General features: G+C 37.8%; 2 protein-coding genes across 20 annotated transcripts in view; both read right to left on the reverse strand.

The window, feature by feature from the left end:
* Positions 1-15,050, reverse strand: part of LOC308198327 (suppressor of tumorigenicity 14 protein homolog) — a 28,496-nt gene extending 13,446 nt beyond the window's left edge. The window contains exons 1-12 of the mRNA XM_080600559.1: positions 14,462-15,050; positions 13,334-13,391; positions 12,831-12,996; positions 12,004-12,140; positions 11,032-11,099; positions 9,843-10,024; positions 9,708-9,746; positions 8,728-8,947; positions 6,673-6,812; positions 4,129-4,226; positions 3,314-3,426; positions 2,284-2,417 (exon numbers count right to left, since the gene is read on the reverse strand). Of these exons, the coding sequence (XP_080456685.1) occupies positions 2,284-2,417; positions 3,314-3,426; positions 4,129-4,226; positions 6,673-6,812; positions 8,728-8,947; positions 9,708-9,746; positions 9,843-10,024; positions 11,032-11,099; positions 12,004-12,140; positions 12,831-12,996; positions 13,334-13,391; positions 14,462-14,541 (1,435 nt within the window). The 5' untranslated portion in view covers positions 14,542-15,050. The remainder of the gene's footprint in view (positions 1-2,283; positions 2,418-3,313; positions 3,427-4,128; positions 4,227-6,672; positions 6,813-8,727; positions 8,948-9,707; positions 9,747-9,842; positions 10,025-11,031; positions 11,100-12,003; positions 12,141-12,830; positions 12,997-13,333; positions 13,392-14,461) is intronic.
* A 153-nt stretch (positions 15,051-15,203) lies between these two features.
* The window catches only part of TMPRSS7 (transmembrane serine protease 7), a 46,065-nt gene continuing 38,739 nt past the window's right edge, over positions 15,204-22,529 (reverse strand). For 18 of the 19 annotated variants that reach the window (XM_080598945.1, XM_080598944.1, XM_080598941.1 and 15 more), the window contains 5 exons: positions 21,745-21,861; positions 19,988-20,165; positions 19,541-19,809; positions 17,415-17,551; positions 15,204-15,445 (listed from right to left, as the gene is read on the reverse strand). In XM_080598945.1, the coding sequence (XP_080455071.1) occupies positions 15,275-15,445; positions 17,415-17,551; positions 19,541-19,809; positions 19,988-20,165; positions 21,745-21,861 (872 nt within the window). In that variant the 3' untranslated portion in view covers positions 15,204-15,274. The remainder of the gene's footprint in view (positions 15,446-17,414; positions 17,552-19,540; positions 19,810-19,987; positions 20,166-21,744; positions 21,862-22,529) is intronic. The other variant, XM_080598956.1, reaches the window with a different exon arrangement.

Genomic DNA, 22,529 nt, shown 5'->3' on the forward strand with positions numbered 1-22,529 from the left:
ATATTTTCTCTACACATGTTCTCCAGCTCATGAGATACATTTAAAAAGCCGTCCCTCTTCCCATTGTGTGGCACTTTTTCTATTTTCTAGTTTGCTTTCACCTTGGTTCCCTTACTAAGTTTCTGACATAAGACATTGTCAAAGTACAATTTCTTCTGTATTTACCTTCTCACAGCAGAGAGCTAAAACTGAATCAAAAACTCCATGCTTGCTCTTAACAATTTGATACATTTTTTCAGTATTTACAAATAGTTTAGTTCAACTGCTTGTTGCTTTACTTACTTTTTCTTTTTTTCTGGAAGCTTAACTTGTAAAGACTGTTATAAAATTCTCATTTTTTCCTGTTCTCCCACTCTTTATAGGGATACATTACATGTCCTCTCCTCCAGACCTTTCAATTTTCACCATTATCCTTCATGTCACCTTACAGATAGCCACCAGTATTTTACACATTTCAGTATTTCCAAACTTCGTACAACAAACTGATTACAGGACACAAACAAGAAATAATTGCCCTACCAGTAATTAATCACTACCATCTGAACAGCCTTTCCAGCCATCAGACTGATTGCTTGAAGAAATGCATATTCCATCTGTACATCTAAATTGTCAAAGACAAGCTAGAAAAACAAGAAATGAATGGCACTAACATGTTGTCACAGACTAAATTCATTAAGACAGGACTGTGTCATGAAGTAATGTTAAAATGGCTATTAAAAAACGAGGCTAATTCATTTACAAACTCAACTGAAAGTTAAAAGACTAAATACTATGTCACTTGGCATAACCTGCCAAAGACTTTTATTAAGCAGTCTGAATTAAATGGATCAATATTTATTAAATGGATGTAGAAAATTAAATTTATATTAACTTCCTTAAATTAAGATCAACTTTGAGGGTTGAAAGTGATGCAGCAGAGATACATACTACAATTGATAGTAAACATATGTGTTTTTTCACATGCCTTTTTTTTTTAAGGTAATATATTTGACACACAAGGATCCAAGGAAAACAGTCACAAGTAGGCTTAGCATCACAAATTTCCTAATATTAAAAGGTTTTAGCAATTCATCTCTGTCCCACTACACTCCAAATTTTCTGATGTAAATGCTTTATGAAACACTTTTCAGATCTAGAAATTTCATTATGACACAGCCTTTCAGCTAGAAATTCTTTCACTTTCACTTTAACTAACTAGTAATATCTAGGCAAAGGTATGTCTTGGCAATATATCAAAAATGTTTGTTCTCTTCCACTTCTTCAGACTTGCCACCAAAAAAAAACCCAAAAAAACAACAAGTCTTGGGATTTGGCTTCTACACACAGACACACAAATATCTGTAGAAGAATAAGTAGACAAAAAGTTCCTGTTTCTCCCCAGGTCAAGGGGACTTAATTTTTTTCCCCTCTAGCACTAAAGGCAAATTAGCAGCTAAATCAGTTTGAAGGGCCAAACACATTTGTCCCACATTTATCTAATCAATTCCGATCTGGAGTCATTTAGTCCTGTTCACTGCCTAGCACATGATGCTGGCAGGAGGAAAATGCATGCTATTCGGCCAGCACTAGCTCAAAGCAGGAGTCACTGCCCTTATTTCTGATGAGATGCAAGAAAAAAATGTATATCAGACATAAATACTTCTACGACAACGACAAACAGAAGTACACTTGGTAAAAGCAAACCGAGGATCTGAGGTTTCACAATCAGATCTTTTGAAGTCACGGTGAACTTAGCTCCCTAGAGGTTAACTGGGAAAAGGAAGTTGGTCTGCTTAGATACAAAGAGAGAGAATGTATCTAGAAATTAGTAAAAAGTAAGCATTTACAAAGAATATACTGCATATACGTCTTGTCTAATTAAAAACACAAGTAAATGTTTCCATCTTCTTAAAAATCCCTGTTTCAACCTCTGGATGTCTCAAAAAAGAAAAAAACTCATGTTGGCAAAATAGTTGTGCTTAGAGTATCTCTGCCATACTATTTGCAGCTTGGCTATTTTAAGGTGTTGGAAAAATACCGAATAATTAGTTCTACAGAAAGTAAAAAATCGTATTTTCACTTTCCATTTTACAGAAATTTTGTGAATAGTTAGAAACTGAAAGCATAATTTACCCAACTTTCTACATCTAGTTGTTCAGTAAAATGCACAATAACATTTTAAGCATTCCTCTTGGAAAATAAATTAAGGAAAAAAAGGCACGTGGTCTTCTTGTGTGTTGTTTGTCTGTCAAACACGGTTTCTTAAAGCTCCTTAAAAACCCAAATGCATGCTTATTCACTTACGGTCTGTGTGACTGAAAGCTTTGTATTCAATATAAAACCCTTTATGGGTGACCAGTTCATCAGAATGGAAGTTGATTGCAACAGAATAGCCATATTCTCTGTTTCTGATGTCTTCTGAATTATCTTTACAGTATCTGACAGGCAAAAGTGAGAACAATGAATTTCTAATCAAAATGACTATTACCACCCAGTTACTTCTGCTGCTACTGAAGGGTACAAATGCCAAAAAGTAGTAAAGGTAAGGTTTTGTTGTAACTTTTTTTTTTTTCCCCGGGGGGAGGGGGGGGGGTTAAGTGTTAAAAGCTTTTCAGCCCAACAGAAATATTAGAAAGCCTATTTACAGATGCTGTCCACTCCATTCCACCCCACCATACCCACAGCTTTCCTGGGACAGCAAGATAATCAGCTTCAGAATCGACCTTATAAATACCAACCACTTCTCAGCATGCCTGACTTCTGATTTCCCATTTAGGCTAGCAAACTCCAGAGGTTACAAATCCAGCAATGATATCATACAACCAAACCCAAAAGCTGTTGCCATTTCAGTACATTCCTTCCAAGAGACAAATCACTCTGAATATTCCCCCTTCTCCCTCTTCAACCCTCCCCCCGCCACCTTCTAATTTGCTTTATTTACTGAAAACAGTTACAATCAGTAAAGAGTAACTGCCAAAGAAAAAGAAATTTCAGATGACAAAAGCTCTTCACCCATGTCAATATCACAGCCAGGAATTCACAGTCCCACTGCAGCTGTATAAAATCCTGCAGTTTTCTATGTTGTTGCTCTCAAGCAGAACAACAAAGTAAATATTTACCACTGCAGGAAAAGCAGGAAGCTTAAATTAACATAAATACAAATGCTTAGTGCTAGGGCAGGTTTAAGAATATTATTCTGCTGTAATTCAATGAAAGTATGCCTTTATTTTTTGAAATGTATCTTTCTACACTGATGTTTTTCCTTAAGGTGTCTCATGTTGCATAGAACATCAAAGTACACATTAGTATGTCAGTAAATAGTGTATTTACTCACCTAACTCCTTCGATTTCTAGCCAATCTTTATCACATTTACTGGACCCTGGCGATTTCTCTTGAATTTGTATTACAAGGATTTTTAAGGAGAGCTTGTAGGCTGGCAATGGTGCCTAAAAATCAAAGGAGAAGTACCCCAACATACACAAACCATAAAAGGCCTAAACTTCTGAGACAGTAAATCTTGTTTACTAATTATGAAGTAGAAAATATTGCCTTTTTTTCTTCTTTATGATGCACTGCAGCACCTTTGAAGAACCAAAAACTTTCTAATTTAAACATATATAGAGAAACATTTTTAGGCCAACCTTTGGCCAGAATGTACCAGATAAAGAAGCGTAAGCCTTCCTGCAGCCAGCACAAAGTACTATATCTTGAGGTTCATGCTATGTTTGCATTATCATGTGTTCCAGTAGGTCAAATAAAATAATTAAGAAGGTCCTGCTTCTACACAATTCGGGGAAATAGTGTTTTGTGTATTATATGAGACATGATTTACATGACCTTATTTTCTTTTTCTAATATAGAAGCAAAGCACGGACTATTAGCCATTTACTCTGGCTGTTACGAATTGTCATCCACCATTTTGCTTCTGTCACTAGTAACACAACCTTTTGGAAGCTGGAAATCTCTCTCTCCCATAGATGGCACTTGTACATAAGAAAGAAAAAACAGGGTACACTACGATAAGTCAGGTTCAGTGGTCTTCATGTTCTCCCTTCATTTCGCCCGCATTAAAAGACATTTCGGGCAGTTTTATGCTTATATCGCATAAAGCAAAGTCACCACAACTCAGAATAGTTCCCAGCACTTACTCGGATGATCCAGCTGCAGTCAATATTTGGAGGGTAGTAACTCGGGTAATAAGGAGAGCTCAGAGTTCCATTCCAGGATATATAATGACCACCACACACTGGGGGAGAAATACATCAACACTGAACACAGTTAGCTCAAATGGGCTGAACTTGAGAGTCCACTTCACTTGCTAGGATCCTTCTCTATGCAGAGTTGGAATAATGGCTTGTAACATGATTAAACTCAGTTCTTGCCTGTATTAACTGAGAATCATGTAATATCCACTTCCTCATCGCTCTGAATTTCTCTCTCTTTTTCTTTTTTTTTTTTTTAATCAAATTACAACTGAGAATACGTACAGAACACCTCTGACTGGAGTTTTAAGAACCTATCCTTTGACATTAAATGGAAGAATGAATCAAATGTGTACACAATAGAACATCCCTCCCCCTGCTTCCAGTTTCCTTCTGACCTTTCTGTGGACATTTTCAGAAATTAAAAAGCATTCAATCCAATGAGTGAAACCTCTGATTAACTTCATGTAAACCAGGAAGTTTCAATGTGTCAGTTCTCAGTCTGAAAATGCATACCAGTTCTGAGCATCATCTCTAAGGTTTTAGTTTCTATCAAAAATTCTCCTAGATATCCATCCCCTACTGCTTTTGCTTTTCCTTTAGCTAACAAAAGGAATGCAAACATGTATATTAGTGAAACTAAAGAAATTTTTAAAGTAGCATAATTTTGATGCACAGACTGGGTGTTACATAATTCTGAGCACACATCTTCAGAACAAAGTATTTCTAATTTGCAATGCCCATAGGAAGAGTATTTGATTAAACACCCACAGAAGCATAAGTTAAAATGGATAACCTTCTCAGAAGCTTACAGATGTACTATTCCCTATGATTTGTTCCACATGTTAAAAACATTAAACAACTTCTCAATTGTCAAAAACTTTCCTTTGGACTGTACCAAATAACTGTGGGTTAACTTTCACTTGTGAATCTTTTCTATCTCCCATAAAGCATTAGGGCTTACCCAAAATATTTCACTAATCACCCAAAACATCTGCAAAATTCATAGTACTCCATAGGTTTGGAACGTATTTCTTGGGACTTGGATGGACTTTTCTTATACCATCAACTACATTGAAAAGTGCTTTCAGAAAAGGATCAAAGACTAACTTTAGAAATGTTTGCTCTCGTTTTCCATTTTTCATCAACATACTTCTCCTGAGCTGGGGAGCAGTTAAAAAAACTCATAAAAGTGCTACTCTGCCACTGGGGCCTTCATCTAGACATAAAGTGCCTGTAGTGTTATCTGATTGCCTACTCTGCTACTGTTACTTGTGGACAACAGCATTTATATAGTGTGAGTAATTTCTGGGAAATATGGCTTGGGTAATAATCAGGAAGAGAAAGTCTTCCATACCAAAGGATACACATACTAAGTAAGTTTGCAAATGACACTAAATTAGGAGGAGTTGTCAACTCCCTCAAGGGTAGAGAGGCCTTGCAGAGAGTTCTTGACAGATTAGAGGGACAGACAATCATCAACATTATGAAGTGTAACAAGAGCAAGTGCCAGATTCTGTACCTGGGATGAGACAACCCTGGCTATACATACAGACTGGGGGACAAGGAGACTGCCCCGGAGAGCAGTCCTGTGGAAAGAGATCTGGGCGTTCTGGTTGTCAGCAAGTTGAATATAAGTCAACAGTATGCCTCTGCAGCCAAAAGGGCTAACCATATCCTGGGGTTCACCAGGCACAGCATCAGTAGCTGATCAAGAAAAGTGATTGCCACACTCTGCTCTGTACCGGTTTAGGTACTCATCTCGAGTACCATGTGCAGTTTGGGGTACCACAGTATAAGACAAACATAAAACTAATAGAGAGTGTCCAAAGGAGGGCTACAAATATGGTCAAAGGTCTAGAGGACAAGACATATGAGGAGCAGCTGAAGCCACTTGGTTTGCTCAGCCCAGAGCAGAGCAGGCTGAGGGGAGGCCTCATGGCGGCCTGCAGCTCCCTCACGAGGGGAGCGGAGGGGCAGGCGCTGAGCTCTGCTCTCTGGGGACAGCGACAGGACCCGAGGGAACGGCATGGAGCTGGGACAGGGGAGGGTCAGGCTGGGTGTTAGGGAAAGGTTCTGCACCCAGAGGGTGGTCGGGCACTGGGACAGGGTCCCCAGGGCAGTGGTCACAGCAACGAGCCTGAGGGAGTTCAAGAAGTGTTTGGACAGTGCTCTCAGGTAACGGGTCTGATTTTTGGGTGGTCCTGTGTGGCCTTGGGCTCGATTAACCTTGGGGGTCCCTTCCAGCTTCAGATACTCAGCGATTCTATGATATTCTCTATTCCTTGTTCAGTTTTCAGATATTTCTTTTAAGTGGATCAGAATGACAATTGCCTGACTTATATACCAACATTCACTCCCCCAGTTACAAGATACATTCAGGCATTCAGGCAATGTCAGCTTTTTTTTTTTTCTTTTTTTTTTTTTTTTTTGGAGCTAACGAGGAATAAGTGTGCTTATGTAAGACATTTGTTTGTATTAGTCACTTACTGATTTTAGGGATTGCTTGAAAGTGAGCTTTTAGTATGTTCCTTTCTTCTCTTTTGTCCAGTGAGAAAGTAAGCAACATTACATTACTTGACGAAGTTAAACGTATAACAGGAGGAGTCCAGGGTCCAGATCCACACCACCTGGAATATTACAAAGATTGCATTAAAAACAAACAAAAAAATTCTCACATTCCTGTCATCTTTGCTGAGAAACTGGGCAAAAAACACTGATCTGGTCAACTGTGTTTCAGAAGTGTTCCCCTGGCTACCACTTTGCTTTTATTCTTCCACTCCATTGATACTATGTGAAATGCTAGAGTTTCCTTGCATCAAGGCTGAGTCACTCAGAGTAAACATCATGGATATTCTTGCCTAACAGATGCCCTGGATTTTTCAGACCTAAAGAAGAATCAGAAATTATGTTCTGGATTAGGTTACTAATGCTGGATTAATTACTTCAGTAGCAGCAATAGTACTGAAAAGTGGGTAGTGCTGAAAAGGCCACAAGTGCTCAGTGTAGAAGTGTTGTGCAGCACCTATGCAACAGATAACAAGCCCCAAAACTTTTGAACCTATTAGCATTTAGCTTGGTTTCATGTCCCAAGAGCTGTTTCAAGAGATGTGGAGCTCCATGCACAGCAACTATTTCTTTTTGTTCTTCTTCTTTCGTTTAAATGAATAAGAGTTAATTTATATCCTGAAGCTTGAATACTTACTATCCCTTTTAAAGTGATATACTATTTCTTGCATCTCAAAATTAAATATTATATTTATTCCATTTTGAAATCTACAGCATATTTTCATTTTTTTTCATTAATTTACAAACCTGTGTGTGAAAGATGTCAAGTACAAAACTAACAGGCATATGCAAAAATGCAAAATTGTTAGGCTGGCAATAGAAATGCCATAGGACATTCATCATTTCAGTCACTATATTCTTTTCTCCATTGCTTAAATCCAATTCTTTGATAGGCAGGTATCAATACACACATTCATTCTTGAACTTTGTCTTACAACTTATTGCATTGATGTTTTCTGAACACATTGCATCATATACCTGCATTGGTTTTGTTAGCTTCCTGGAGCTTTCACAGATGCAATTGACTTTGCATTTCTATTTCCTAAAAAGCTGAGCCACTGCACAATGAAGAAGCAATCAGGTAATAACCCATAGTCAGAAGCAGGGCAGATGAAGCCCAGTATCAGACATGGAATCCTCTGTGCTACGCGCTACCTGCATGCAGTGCTGTTCATTTCAAGACACTCTGAGATGAATTCCTTACAAAAGCTCTGTCCTCACTACAAACCTAACAGTCTACCAACATGGGTGAGCTATAGGACTTGCTGCACAAGGATAGAGATGAAAGTCTGTTAACAGAGCTAAGAGGACTACCTACTCATTTCAAATAAGCTAAACCACTACTAAGTAGGTACCTTTCAGACACTGCTAAATGAATCTGCATGCACAGCTAATTTCTACATAAAGGTTCTTCAAAAAAATTTTTTTTTATTCCTTAAAACCATCCATTTTCAGATTCTAAAACTTGTTAGTTTATTTTATTAATGAAGGCAGATTCATGGCGGATAACGTCCATACTTAAAATCATAAAATTAGTCTCTGGAAGAATAGTAACAGTGGTAGCTGAAGATTACAAGATCATCTGATATCATTTATGTGAGTGAACTACAAAGGGACTTTGGGGATGAAGTCTTCTGTAGATAAAAGCCTGTTTTCAACAGAGGTTTGCCTGTGACTGGACGTATTTTCTGAAAGTAACAGAAAAAATAACAAAAAAAGTACCTTTGTATCAATAATTGTATGAAATCAAACACTGTAAAAAAAACAGTCAGAATGTAAAAAAAAATGCTGGAGTTATAAGTCATTAGGGGGTGGATAATATGGAAGATCTTTTGATTACCTTATTACAGATTTTTAATTAAGCTGTACTTGGAGGCTTTTACGTTTTGGAAGCCTGCTTAACATCAATTTTAAACTCTGCAGTTTCAGAGAATTTCTGTACAGCTCAAAAAACATCTTTGTCCTGTACTACCATACCTTGCGATGATCTTGTTCTGTAGAGGAAGAAGGAAATCATATGCAGATAAGCGGTGTGATGCACAGTTCTCTGGAGCGACACCATGCAAAGTGGTAACTACCAGTCTCACCACATAGTTAGAAGGAACTCGCAACCTCCATTGATAAAAAGACTTCTTGGGATTCATCAGAGTTAGAGATCTGTTGTTACCTGGCTTGGCATACAGGTCAAAGGATACCGCTACACAAAAGAATCTAGGTTAGTGTCTGAAAAACTGTTAAGTTGAAATATAAGTTATTGGCCAAAATTTCAGAAGAGGTGGCAATCATCTACCTGTAGTTCCTGACTATTCTAATCTCTTTGTCACTTACTTCCACAAATCTACCCCTTTCCCTTCCAGGCTGCTCCCCTGCTCCTCCTGCTCTGAACAAGGAAGCACAATGCTTCACAACCACCACTGGTTCATCACACACTCAGCAAGGAGGAGGGGACCTGGCTGCAACTGCTGTCATCTCTGATGGAAATCTACTGCTTCCTTTGACATTTCTTCATCCATCTTCATGCAATGCAAACACTAAGTATAGGAAGCTAATCTTGAGGCTTGCTTGGTATGGAAAAATCAGGCAAAGCTAACTGAAGTTCTACAGTATTTGACTGAATGCTAAATACGAATAAACAAAATTATCTAGTCATAAGGCAAATAAATTCTGTATAATTTTATGCAGTAGCTTCCTTGAAGATGCCAAGGAGCCACAGCTCACTGCAATTCAGTGAGGACTACTCAACTTCAACCACTCTAGTTAGAACATCAGATTAAAAGCTGTAAGGCATTTTCAAACCAGCCTTTATTTAGAGCAAAAATAGGCCAGGGAGATCCGCACTCTGGTTTGTTTCATAGGCCCTATGCCCATATAAGAATAATTGGGAAAATGTCTTTTTCCTTTTACAGGATATATATTTTCCCCCAAAGCGATACTGCTCTGAACTGAAAAATAATTACCTGATTTTAGCATCGCATCATATTCTGTGGAATCTGAAACTGAAATTTAATAACTGTCAGCTACACAAGCCAAAGACACAAACTGAAGAAAGCAAAATAGGCAGAATAGATATTAAATGACAAGTACATTGTTACCAAAAAGCTCCATTGTAACAAGATCAAAATCTTCCTCCCCAGAAGTACTGAACATGTGAGGGAATTGTTTACTACTGATTTCTTTTTGTTCCAATGAGGTTAACTTTTTAAGAGAATCAACAATGTCTTGTGGTGCCCAGAATGTATTCCAGTAGTAAGCTCGAAGTCCATACTCTCCTTCACTGTGTGGAGGGAAAAAAAAAAATCATAAATACACTGTAATTAGTATTTTGGACATGCTTTCCACTGGTCTGCATTTTTGGCTTGCATAGTTTTATACTCAGTTGTAACTGCCATGCAAAGGGTTGCAGCTTAACATGGTGGCAAAAAGCTCTCTTGTTCAACATTTTTTATTTTTTAATACATTAGAAATACTTGGAAAATATACTGCTTAAATAGTAACACACAGACTGAAAACGACACCTAACAGAAAATCCTTGAAATAGTTATATGGAATTGGATGTTTCCATCCCTGCTGTATACTTATACACTTTAAAGGTCATATTATAGTTCTAGGTACGTTTTACTTGATATATTTTAACTGAGGCTACACACTATGCAACAATATAATTTTATGCCCATATTTTGGTACAACACTGCACACAATTCTTGTTAAAATAAATAATCTGCATAGGTACAAACGCAAAGTAATGTTCCAGTGATTCAAAGAGACTGTTCATCACAAACCTCCTTCCAAAATGGCTTACAGACTGACCTTTCAGAAATTTTCAGAGACTTTTTCAGAGACTTGGGACAGCAATACATCTGCTCAATGTATTTGCATTTCTCAGCAGGAGCTTAAATAGAGTGCCCTGCCCACAATTGCACATTTAAATTTTGTTTGGATGGGTTAAAAAGGAACTTCATTTAAATAGACAAAACCAAAATAAGTAGTAGAGAAAAAAACAAACAAACAAACAAACAACACGCCGGACTATGATTTCAAAAATCAGAAGTAGGGGAATAGGTTACAAAACCATCCATAAACCAAGGCTTCATTTCACTCACCAGTTCTACAGAGATCATAAATCACACTGTTAGTTTAGTTCACACCTTTATTACGTGTCTTTCATTCCCTGTTATAAAGATCTGCATATTATCCCAAAATAACTTTTAAAATCAACCAAAAAGACAAGAGTAACATAATTAAATATAATCACATGTAAACCACAAGCTGGAAATTACCTACCTGAATGCAGCCACTACAGATTTCAAGTAGTACTTTCCCAAGGTGGAATACTCATAGGATTCTGCAAACTGACAATTAAAAAAAAATTGTAAAAGAAAATGAAGTGTTACATTTTACTGTTGATATAATCTGTTACGTTACAAAATATTTATCTAATTTTTTTCCTTACCAAACACCCTACATATGACAGACACTATTCATAATTTTCACAAAACGTGTCAAATAAGGATCATAAATGTGCATTCATTTTCCATTAAAAAAATAAGCCATCACATTTACAAGAACATTGAGAAAACTCTTGATAGTTACCCATGAAAAAGAAGCATTTATAAATACAGCTATGCTGTTTTTTCAGAGTTTATATAGTTATCTAAAATTTGTGGCAAATTTCTGTCATGCAATCTGGACATGAAAACTTGTATTGGCTATGCACAAAGCAGCTTTGAGACACTCAATTAGCCCTTTTGGAAAATACAGGCTAACAGAGAACTGCTTTGTGTTTAAGCCTTCTGTTTGCAAGTACCAAAGAAACAGCATTGATCTAAAAAATAGGAACCTGCATGAGAAGTGTTAGAAAGCCAGCATTGTTGTGGGAATAAAGGAAAACAAAACAAAAGGTTATGAATCAAATTCAAGCTATAATAAATAAATAAATAACAGATCAAAGAGATAATAAGTAGCAAGGAAAAGCATTCAACTATACCAAAACAAAACAGACTCCTAGACTTCTTTAAGAATAATTCATCCATAACCTTAAAATCCTCAGAATTTTTTATTTTTATTTATTTTTTTTTTTACTATGAGAGAGATACATCTGTCTAGCTGCATTCCTAAAGTGGTAGACCTCCAAGCCACTTGTTTATTTTAAATTTATATACTTTGAAAGAAAAAAAAAGTGTCTCAAACTGGAATCTTCTCCTCAATCTCAATTTGATTCTGTAACAAATATTTTTAAATAATTACTATACTTACATGGGAACTTACATAATTTTGGATTGCTTCTGCTTGCAGGAGGAATTTCTGTGATTTTGGATCATTGAGATCATTTGTGTAAGTCAGATTAGGAATTTCTACACTTCCACCAATATATATAAAAGAGGAAGCTGGAGCTGAGAAAAAAGCATCAAAAATTACCACATCTAATAACATTATGGAAAAGACTCCAGAACAAGAGGCTTGCAGAAACATGTATTTGTCTTAGCATCAACATGCATTAGTTCTTAAGAGAAACAAATACTAACAGCCAGAGTGCTGAGTCAGTTCCACCGCTAGAATAACAGAAAGAAGAGGACTGAGGTATAGGTTCAGATAAAAGCATTTCCAGCAAAGCTTTCAGACGAGCATTACTACTAAAGCTTTAATTGTTAAACTTCCATTTTTTGGCATTGCAATCCTCCTTGAGAGAGACTATTTTAATGTCTGTAAGTTGAGATTTGGGAAGAACTGTACAAAAATCAGGTATCCATTCTGTCTTGAAAAAGTGAACAGAAGTTAGACAGTTAATTCCTATAGGTTCTTAGAAGAGATGATAGTTATAATAATGATAGTATTCAAAAGCAGAGACCAACAATTAGGAATAAAATATATACCTTCATTATTCTTGTGCAACTATCAACCACTAATTATCATGCATTTTGTTGCCTTAGCAAAGATGTTAAGGAGAAGGTAAAGACAAGGGAAAGTCAGTAATTACACACACATTACGTGTCTAGGTACTTAGTGCAGAGCTTTTCATACTAACTCTTCACACAGTGCAAAACACCCATCCCATTCACACCATGCTAGGCAGTAACACTTACGGAATGAGTAGTGCAGGAATAACACAATTACTGTAACCATTAAAGAAACCGAAGACAATATTCCCAGAAACCATCTTCTCCAGAAACACAGCCTGATCCATTTGAAAAAACAGTATTTCTGACACAAGCCCTCTTGGTAGGACAGGTAGTGAGGAATATACGGATCCTAAAGATAGACACAGGAAAGCATCAGTTAGTAGAGCTCTACAAGAAGAGCCACTATATCACTTTTTTTTTTTTTTTAATGTATTTGCTCTTTTAGATTTTAACAGAGGTTTAAATTAAGATAATGCCTTTCACGTTATCAGTTATGTAACATGTGAAAACCACATATTTATGGGTCACCTTGCAATCATCATTTCAAATTATAGAAGGGGAAGGAAATTGCTATCACTTCAGTTATAAGCAATTGCATATGAAGAACGGAGGTCAATACACACCAGAAGCTGGCAGAGAGATCATTTACTATGTTCCTGCTGTAAAGCATAACTGATATCTCTTACCTGCCCAGCAGTCTGCTCAGAGTGGTATGGAGCTGGTATGCTGTACACAGAAACCTGTCTGGAGGAAAAAGCCCGTATCATGATGCCTTGACAAATACCTTCCAACAAACCTAATAACAAAATCCTAGATGAACCTCATTTCTTAAATATAACCCAGAAGAGTGTACTGCTCTCCCCTCAACACAGACCAGGCTTCTCTCATTTCACCTTTGCCATACTGCTCAAAGCTGGAGCCAGCCGATCTGCAATCAAAGAAGGTGGGGAGGAAAAGTCACCATCACTGTAACTCTTTGTTTTCCTAACTGGCTAGGGTAAGATATGGATCCCATAATTTGAAAACATACTGGTTTTACCCTCCTTCTTTTAGAAATGCAACGGAGTAAGGTAATTTATGTCACAATGCAAAACACATAGAAGCAATTTACATGTAAAAAGTCACGGATCAAAGCAAATGATGTGATTTCTAAACAGCATATGATATAATCCACAGGAATATTTATAAGAAAAAAAAAAATTTTAAAGACCACCTCAATTTTTCAGTTGTAAATGTGATAGCCTCAAGTCTATACCACAGAACAAACATTAACTGCAGAGCGATTAATTATCATATTACCTGTTTGGAGTTAATAATAGTATCACGTCAGCAAGCCAACAACTTCAGGGAATTTATATATGTGTGTGTGTGTGTATATATATATATACACACACACACACCTGTGTATAGAGCAAAGAACGAAACTGGGGGCATGTCGGGGGGGGTACCACAGAACTGGCCCAAGAAACCTGTCCTCCAGAAAACAAATGGAAACAAAGGAAACACAGGTCACACAGAGACTACAGAAGGGATTTACTGGAAGGCAATCCTCACAGCTCAGGAATGCAAAATACAGCTGTAGACAGACTGCTTTGTTCAAGTCCTCCTCTTTCTTCAATAGCCTGTCTCCACTACACACACAACCTGCTGATTGACTGACACTTTGCCTTCTCCTTCAGGGAAAAGAAACCTACAGGAAAAGCCTAGAGCAAATAAAACCTCTCTCACATCATCTCCAAAAATGAAATCAGGATTTATTCTTTTTTAAAAGGACATACATTCAGAGAACCCAATTTTATAGAGGTTTAAGATACCTCTCAGAGGGTAGAAGCATTGGTTTTATTTCGGTAAGGGCAAGATCATTGCAATAACACACATCACCATATTTACTCATCTTGTCAAGGTTGCCTCAGGTAAAGAATTCAAATTCTGAGGTGGATGAAGTATGAACGATCTTGAATAGGGAGAAATTAAGGTAGGGAATAATGAGTTAGCAGCTCCAAACCATGCAGTCAATTAAAAACAGAAAGTGAAGAAGATATACTGCTAATGCTTTGTGTTCCATGCTTATCTGCAGAACTTCTGATCTCCAAAAACAGGTGCCCTGCACATTTGAGAGGATTGCGCTCACTTGCTGCAATTCCTTCTCTTCCTCTGCCAGCTGTTCTCACTCTAGGAGGCAGGAAATGTAGGATTAGCAGGAGTACTAATGGTCAATTGCTATTTCACTGTTACTGCTGTGTTGAGCCATGCACAGCTCAGAGGAGATATCTGTCTCCAGCTGCTAAGTTGACTCTTCCATTTCCTGACAGACAATTGCACGTGTATAATTTGTGCTAACAAAAAGAGTGAAAATTGCCATACATTCATTATCACTTCTCCTGTCTCAACAGACACCTGTACAGAACAACCACCACAAGATCAGTCTTCCTCTGATACTTGTTTCACCAAGGTTTGAACTAAGGGTGCTTGTTACTCCCATATGTGTACTCCAAAATTAAATATTGTGTCAGCAGTATTGTGTCTTGTGACATGGAAAGAAATTCCAACGCTGAATAGTTTTTAACCAAACATGTTTTAATGAAGATATTCAGTACATATTTTATTTCAGCAAAACAGTTTTCAAGTTACATGACTGAAGGCACATATTTGTGAATCCATGGTGCAAAATTTGACACTCTTGTGTAGACACCAGGGAAATTTGGTCTTCCACATCCATAACCCCAGCTAACAATGCCAGTCAAAAACCATTTTCCATCTCCATTGCTTTGACATGACAATGGTCCACCAGAATCACCCTAAAAAGAAAATATTAAGTTGTATGCATTTATAATCTAGAAAATAGAAACTGGGACAAAATTCAATGGGAGACATTTTGCAGAAATAATTGAAGCAGTGCTTATATTTTCCTCACTCACATACTTCAAACCAGAGTCAATAGTTCTATGGGTTTTCTGTTTGTTTAATTGAAACAGATGGGATCACACAGTTGTACCAAAGTTTACTCTTTCACATGAGAGAGGACTAGCTGTCATTCTTCAAATGAATTAATATACTACTTTTTGTGAGTTGTATTTCAAAACGACAAATAACTTCCTAGCCCCAAACTAACAGTTAAACCCCACATCTGCTACTTAATATGTATGTTCATTTAGAGGCTACACACCTGAGGACTCCCAACAGCAAGCTTTTCTAAAAAATTCAAAATTGTTTTAATATTTTTTAATATTAGAATATTTAATAGTCAATACAACTTTCTTTAAATTAAGAGCAAATGGAAATGGACTGTGATCCATCAATATTTTTTCTTAAAAAACAAAACAAAACAAAACCACTGTTGTCCTATAGTAGATACTAGCTAGCAGATAATGCTTAGGGGTACCACAATGCTTTTAAAATCAAGGCAGTTGAAACAAAGTTTGTAATAGACTTCAAAGTTTTATATAGAATAATAATGCTACAGGACAATGCAAACAGTACTCTTCCTTTACAGGGTAATTCTTCTGGAATAATATTGGCAGAAGTTCAAGCAAAAGATTTGGATCACTCTTTTACTTCCTTGTAAGACTCTGTTGTATACACAACTCCCCTGAAACAGCAGTTAGTAAACGGAGCTTTACCGAAGCATTGAATGTAAAAAGAAATATTTACAAAAGCAAAAACTGAGTTCGTAAGATTTAGGTGTTTGCAAAGGAAATGCTTTCCTTCTACACATTTTCTGTTACAGCCAGTGAACTATTTTGCTTTAACTTTTATAGGATTGTAGGACATTCCATGATCATCCTGAATTCTCATAAAATTATTAAAGATTAAACATAGAAGATCTTTTTTTTCATGTTTGACAACTGACAATTTTGCATTTAGAGAGTCAAGCATTCAATTTATTCTTTAGTTACTGGGACAAAAAGAAACTGGAACAGCAGCATTTTTCACAAAACAGAAATCTCACAAATCTATCAGCTCTAATAACTGCCCGACATATTCAGACATCATTTTTCCTTACAGAAATACAGACAAACAACCTCTGAATTATGCCTTTCATTGGCTGTCTTGAGTGCCCAAAAAGACAACTGAAGAAACAGATTCTCCAGTTAATGAAAATGATGCTTGCTGTCAACAGTCTCATGAGCTGCTAATAAACAGCCAGTGCATTACACTCTTAGAAAACACTAAGATATTACTTGCCATGAGAACCATTGTGATCCGTCTCACTTTTATATAGAGCAGTGAAAGCTAGAACACCTTGAATATACCAGATCTCCATTATAAAAAAAGCCAATTTTACCAGCAAAACAAACGAGAAGTAAATTCAGAATTTCACATTTACTATCTCAAAGAATTGCCAGATCAGAAGACATATTATACATTTGAAATTTTATGTCTAGTTGTCTGCAACTCATCAGACAGCCCTGTATTTCCACACTAGGGGGGTGGATCCTGAAAAGAGACAAGCTAGCTTCTCAATTTCTTTTTTCAGTTTAGAGACCCTCTTGCCAGAAACAGCCTACCTTCATCATGCTTTTAGGACTTGCAAATCCATTGGACCTAGGCCTGCAACTGAAACTTCACCAAGCTATTCATTCACACAAAACAGCAAATCTCTGAGAATACCCAAATGACAGACTGGCTGTTGAACAGCTCTTTTACATAGCTGTGTTTCAGAACCAAACCGTACATACCACATGGTGGTTTGCCACTAAGTTCTAACATCTCATCATTAAACAATGAAAGACAAAAACTCTATGTGAGGAGTGATAAGATACATACTTTGCACCCATCTCTTTTTCCAGACATTAGTCCTGCACAAAACATCCTAGCTGTGATAATCCCGTATGTGGAATGACATAGTGATTGGTCAATAATTTCTACTTCTGCTTTCTGAAGAATCGCAGCACCTTCCTCCCCTGGAAAACAAAATGAAAGAAGGATGATTCAACAGAGCTTAACATATTACTTGTCTAGTGAAGGCAAAACCAAGAAGTCTTCAGAAAATATCCCCACATACTTTTGAACTCCAAGCTGTTTCGTATTGCAAACAACTAACTCCCAAAAGCACAGAATTCTTCTTCTATCAGGCATTTGTGTAACGTGATCATGGTCCCTTGGCCACACCAAAGACAATGGCCTAATCATGAGGGTTGTCCAAAAAGTCTTTTGCAAAATGTCTCAAGATTTACTAATTTGGGAAGATTCTACTTTGGGAAAAAAATAGAATCTTATAAAGGTATTTGGATTTTAACAAGACAGATCTGCAGTTAGGGTGGTGTTTGAAGAGGCTAGATCCAAAACTAAAATCACAGATCAGTGTTACACATCAGAAATCTCTTTTGGCAGCTTAAAACTTTAGACATATCTCAAATTCTGCCCTCTATCCAAATGGTTTGTTAAAAGCCATCTTTTCTGCAAAATATGCATTTTTGGTAAAGCAGAATTAAACTGAACTGTTCCGTCCTTTCAGCACAAAAGCTGTAATAATATCATGAGGTCCTCTCAAAAAAGGGTATAGCCAAAGAAATTTCACCAACATAGTCAAACATGCAAATTTCAGGTTTGTTTCATGTTTAGCTAAAGGTAGTGTATACTAAAATATACACTTATTTAAAAGACTGATTTGACAAATTATGTAAACTGATGAAGAAAAAGGGAAAGAGGAAAACGAAGAGGGAAATGAAAGAGGAGCAAAGGGAAAAGAACACTTCTTCCTCTCCTTTTTGAGGTATTGGGTTCATTTTTCAAATCATCATGTTTTAAAATTTCATAGATGACTAATCAATAGGTCAAGGAGACATCATACTACACATTTGTATCAAAATCATGATATGGTAGGATGGTTGTACTTGGTTCACAACCATACATTCTCACAGCTACTTGCAGAGCCCAAACGTAATTTGGAAGATGGTGATTCTGGCTGAGAGCATCAAGTCAAAATACTGGAGGCTGCCTCCTTGCTGCTACACTTCACCACGTGTTTGCTTCTCCCACTGTCATCTGAGAGTGGAGGGACAGCATGGAGACAGCCACCCTGAGATGGCAGGCAGAGCCAGGCCAGGGCAGCCCTGGAGGTGCAGGCAAACTGCCTAAGTCAGGTCCATCCCAGCAGACTGGAGGTTTGGAGTGGTGGTGGTTACACGACTGATGCTGGAAGAAGTGTTCACACCTGTGTTTCCTCATCTGGGGGCATTTCAAAGGCAGATTTTGTCTTTCAGGCATAGACTGCCTGGGCTGCCGCTATCACAGAGCCTACCCAACAGCACACAGGTGCTGGCAGCCACCATACCATCACCCAGTCCTTTCCTAAGCCCTGCTTTCTGTTACTGGATGACTACAACAAGGGACAAAAGGTACTAGCACTTGTGCAAAAGAAAAGGCAGCCTGGGACAAGGTGTGGGAGGGAGTCAGCCCACCGTTACAGGGGCAGCCATTTTGTCAATAGGGTGTCCATTTTGTCATGCCACACTGTGAGGGTACAGCTGGTGGTGCCTTGCAGGCAGCTCCATGCCTCAGGGCTCATCCTGAAGAGGTTGAAGGCAGGAGTAGGGAAAATCAGGTTCATTCCCCTGCAGCAGGCAAGGAAGAGCCTATTTAGGCAGGTTAATGAAACTCTAACAAAGAGGAGAAACAACACTCTATGACTTAAGAAAGAGTGCAGCTCCCTGCCAATCTTACCCAACAGAAGCACAGAGTACTTCCAGATCCGCAGGACTGGCAGCTAATTTTCCTAAGTGTATAAAGTACATACATATAAGAACCTACTTCCAGAGGAAACTAGATTCAATACATTACAATTTTCTCCATGCTTCAGGCATGCAAGAACAGCAGGTGTCCTGCACACAAACCTGCAGCTGATCACCTGGGGAAGAAAAAGTTAACTCAACTGATGGTATTAAACTCACCCACTTCCTGCTTTTGGCCCCAACCTGTTATCCAACATTTGTCACCACTGTGGACTTTGTGTGACAATGGAGGTACGCAGATTGGCTGAATGACGTGGCTCATTGTTTCTGGCCATGGTTTGCTCAGCTGTAGCAATGCAATGTCATAGTCATAGTTCCTGCTGTTGTAGTATTCATGGACAATGATCCGTCTCACTGAAGACACAAACTTTGCATGGCCTTGTGTTTGCATCCCCAAGTGAGCACGCCACGCTCTGGGGTCAGCCAGCCTGGTTGGGAGCAAAACCACATGCCATCTCTTCAAAAAGTACCCCATAATGCACCACCCCCCCCAACAGTGGGCCAAGGAAATAAGGGCACATCACACCTTAGTACAGTTCAAACTCTGGAAGTTAAGTGTTCCAGAACACTAGTGATATTTGGGATGGGGGGGGGAAGACTGCTTACTTGCTCCCTTGAAAGCAGTGAGCTGCAGATACAAGCCATTCTTTTGATATCACTGATGCCCCACAGTAAGCAGCTCCCATAAAATGGAGGCTGACCTGCCATGGCCATTCACCTTCCTTTGTATTTGTACCACCTACAATCCGAGAGATGAGATTGCTGCTCTTGCTGCTGCCACAACCTGAAAGGGATATTTCAAGTTACTATCTCTGACCTGTGTGCTTTCCTTTAATGAGGGTGCTTCCCACATAGTGCTTGAAAGAATCTTGCACTTTAAAATGTTTTTAAGTTAATTTCCTTGCCCCGATCAGAAAACCTGTCTGTCCATCTAGTGTGTTCCTGAAACAAGAGACGACACCATAAAAAAAGTCACTGGCCTGGGAGATAAAACTTTCTATTGTAGCTCTGCCACAGAAATTGGCCTCTAAGTCTTTCTTGTGTCAGAAATGTCAGAGGATCCATTGATTTAACAAGCATCACAATTAATATGTAAAAACAGACAATCCTTCATCTCTTTTTACTACTCATTTCAGTTAGTCCTGAACTGAAAGGAGTGCTTCTGGAGGGAAGGAAGTTCAGGAGCATCTGCATACTTATTTCCAAATTATTGCCAAAAATGAGTATGAGAAAGATACTTATAGTATCAGCTATGTATGCAGAGTTTGGTCATTTATTACTTCAGAAACCAGGTAATCCAATCACTAATTTGCAATGGAAGCAACTGAAAGTCTGAAAGCATTGTATATTGCTAACTCAGAAGTGAGTAAATCATGCCTCATCACAAAAAGCTTCACACTATTTTGAAGAAGGATTGTGCTATAGGACCTTGTATCCTTCTCTTACAGGCATATAAAGCCTCGGCTCAGGAGTTTTAGTCCCACGCTCCCATGGACAGGTGCTAACACTTCCCAGCACCCAACCAAAGAGTCAAAAGCAGCATTAGCATTTCCGAACTCAAGTAGGCATATAATTCATCTTTTAAGATTCCGTACTTAATCCAAGGCAGGTGCTGGCAGGCTTAACATATAGGTAGCATTGCAGGAACAGCTGAAGGCCAGACAAAATACCCTAGGACATTCAGTTTAAGCAAATGAATTCTAACCCATTTTTTAAATTCCTACTGCAGTAACAATCATGTTTATATATATATATATTTACACTGTATAATATATATTATTTTACATATTATATATGTAATATATTATATAATATCTGAATGTTTTATATTATTAATGCCATATATATATAACAATATAAAAGAGCCAAAAAAAGTTGTGCAGAGTTTACTTTAGGAAGGTTTAAGATTATAACCTAGACTGATATTATGAGATATTGAGATCTTCACCATCAAGAGACAGAAATGAAACATTGTGTTTCTCACTGCAGATATTGCACTCCAGCAGTATAAATACTGTCTGACTCCAACTAAATTACTCAACTCTGCTGGAAGCTGTAAGAACACTGCCTTTCCAGCTGGCCAAGTTAATTCTGCAATTACCCCAGGTTCTCTGTTCCCTAATCTAGCTGCAATAAACATTATAACTAAGACTCCTCATAGCGGTAAGCCCAATTTCCCACAAACACTGCAACCAGACCTGACATAAGCTGGTAGCAGACTGTTATCCTACTATCACTGAGCAGATACAATAAAAACCTCACTATGTGCTGCTGTATGAGTTATACAAGCTCCGAAAGAGGAAGAAATAAAAAGGCTTTCAAGTGTGAAATGTCTGAAGTTCAAACAAGTGGGAGGGACTTACTGCAGCTGCTTTCATCACTTCCATCAGTACAGTCCAGGGTCCCATCGCATTTTGCATTTTTTTTCTTAATGCATATGTTATTCCTGCACTTAAATGTGTGATTGGTGCAAGGAATACCTGAAATAGTTGTGTGGAAAAAAAAAGGAAGAATATTGGACCAGGTTTACGTGTCTACACATCTGCATACATTAAATTCATACATGTATCAACAGGCAGTAGGGAACGTAGCAAGAAAGCACTTAGTCTGAGACGGCTTAAGCCAGCCTTTAAGTTGAACAAGCTATTCAAGTAGAGCTGCATCTAAACTAGTGCCTGTATCAAGCTGGCAGTGTTTTTGAACATGGATTTCCTCTCATCTGTTCTCAAAGCACTAGTGAGCATAGGTATACTATCAAAAACTTGCCAGTAGAGTAAGTGCTAGGCAAGAAAGAAAAGAACATCCAGTACTCTGGAAATAAACCCTCTTTATATCTCAGCATTACCTGTGAAACAAAAGGTGGCAGTGAAAGCCATCTTACTAATTGTAGCCAGTTAAACTGCATTCCCAACCCTGGTGTTTTCCTATTTCTCTGTGGCTTGCAATAAAGGATTCCACTGAAAAGCAATCTGTTTTTCTTCTTCACATAAAGAAATATCCTGTAACCATTTACACAGACTGTCAAAGTTAAAAAGGTCATACATATTAACATTTCTTTTAAAACGTTTATTTAAAAACTTGCAGCACTTCTTGGTTGGGCTCCCTCTCACATGCTATGGTGTCCATTGGTTCTAAGTTAAAGAAATGG

The sequence above is a fragment of the Anser brachyrhynchus genome (genome assembly GCF_964034855.1).
Source record: "Anser brachyrhynchus genome assembly, chromosome: 1".
In the NCBI taxonomy this organism is placed as follows: domain Eukaryota; kingdom Metazoa; phylum Chordata; class Aves; order Anseriformes; family Anatidae; genus Anser; species Anser brachyrhynchus.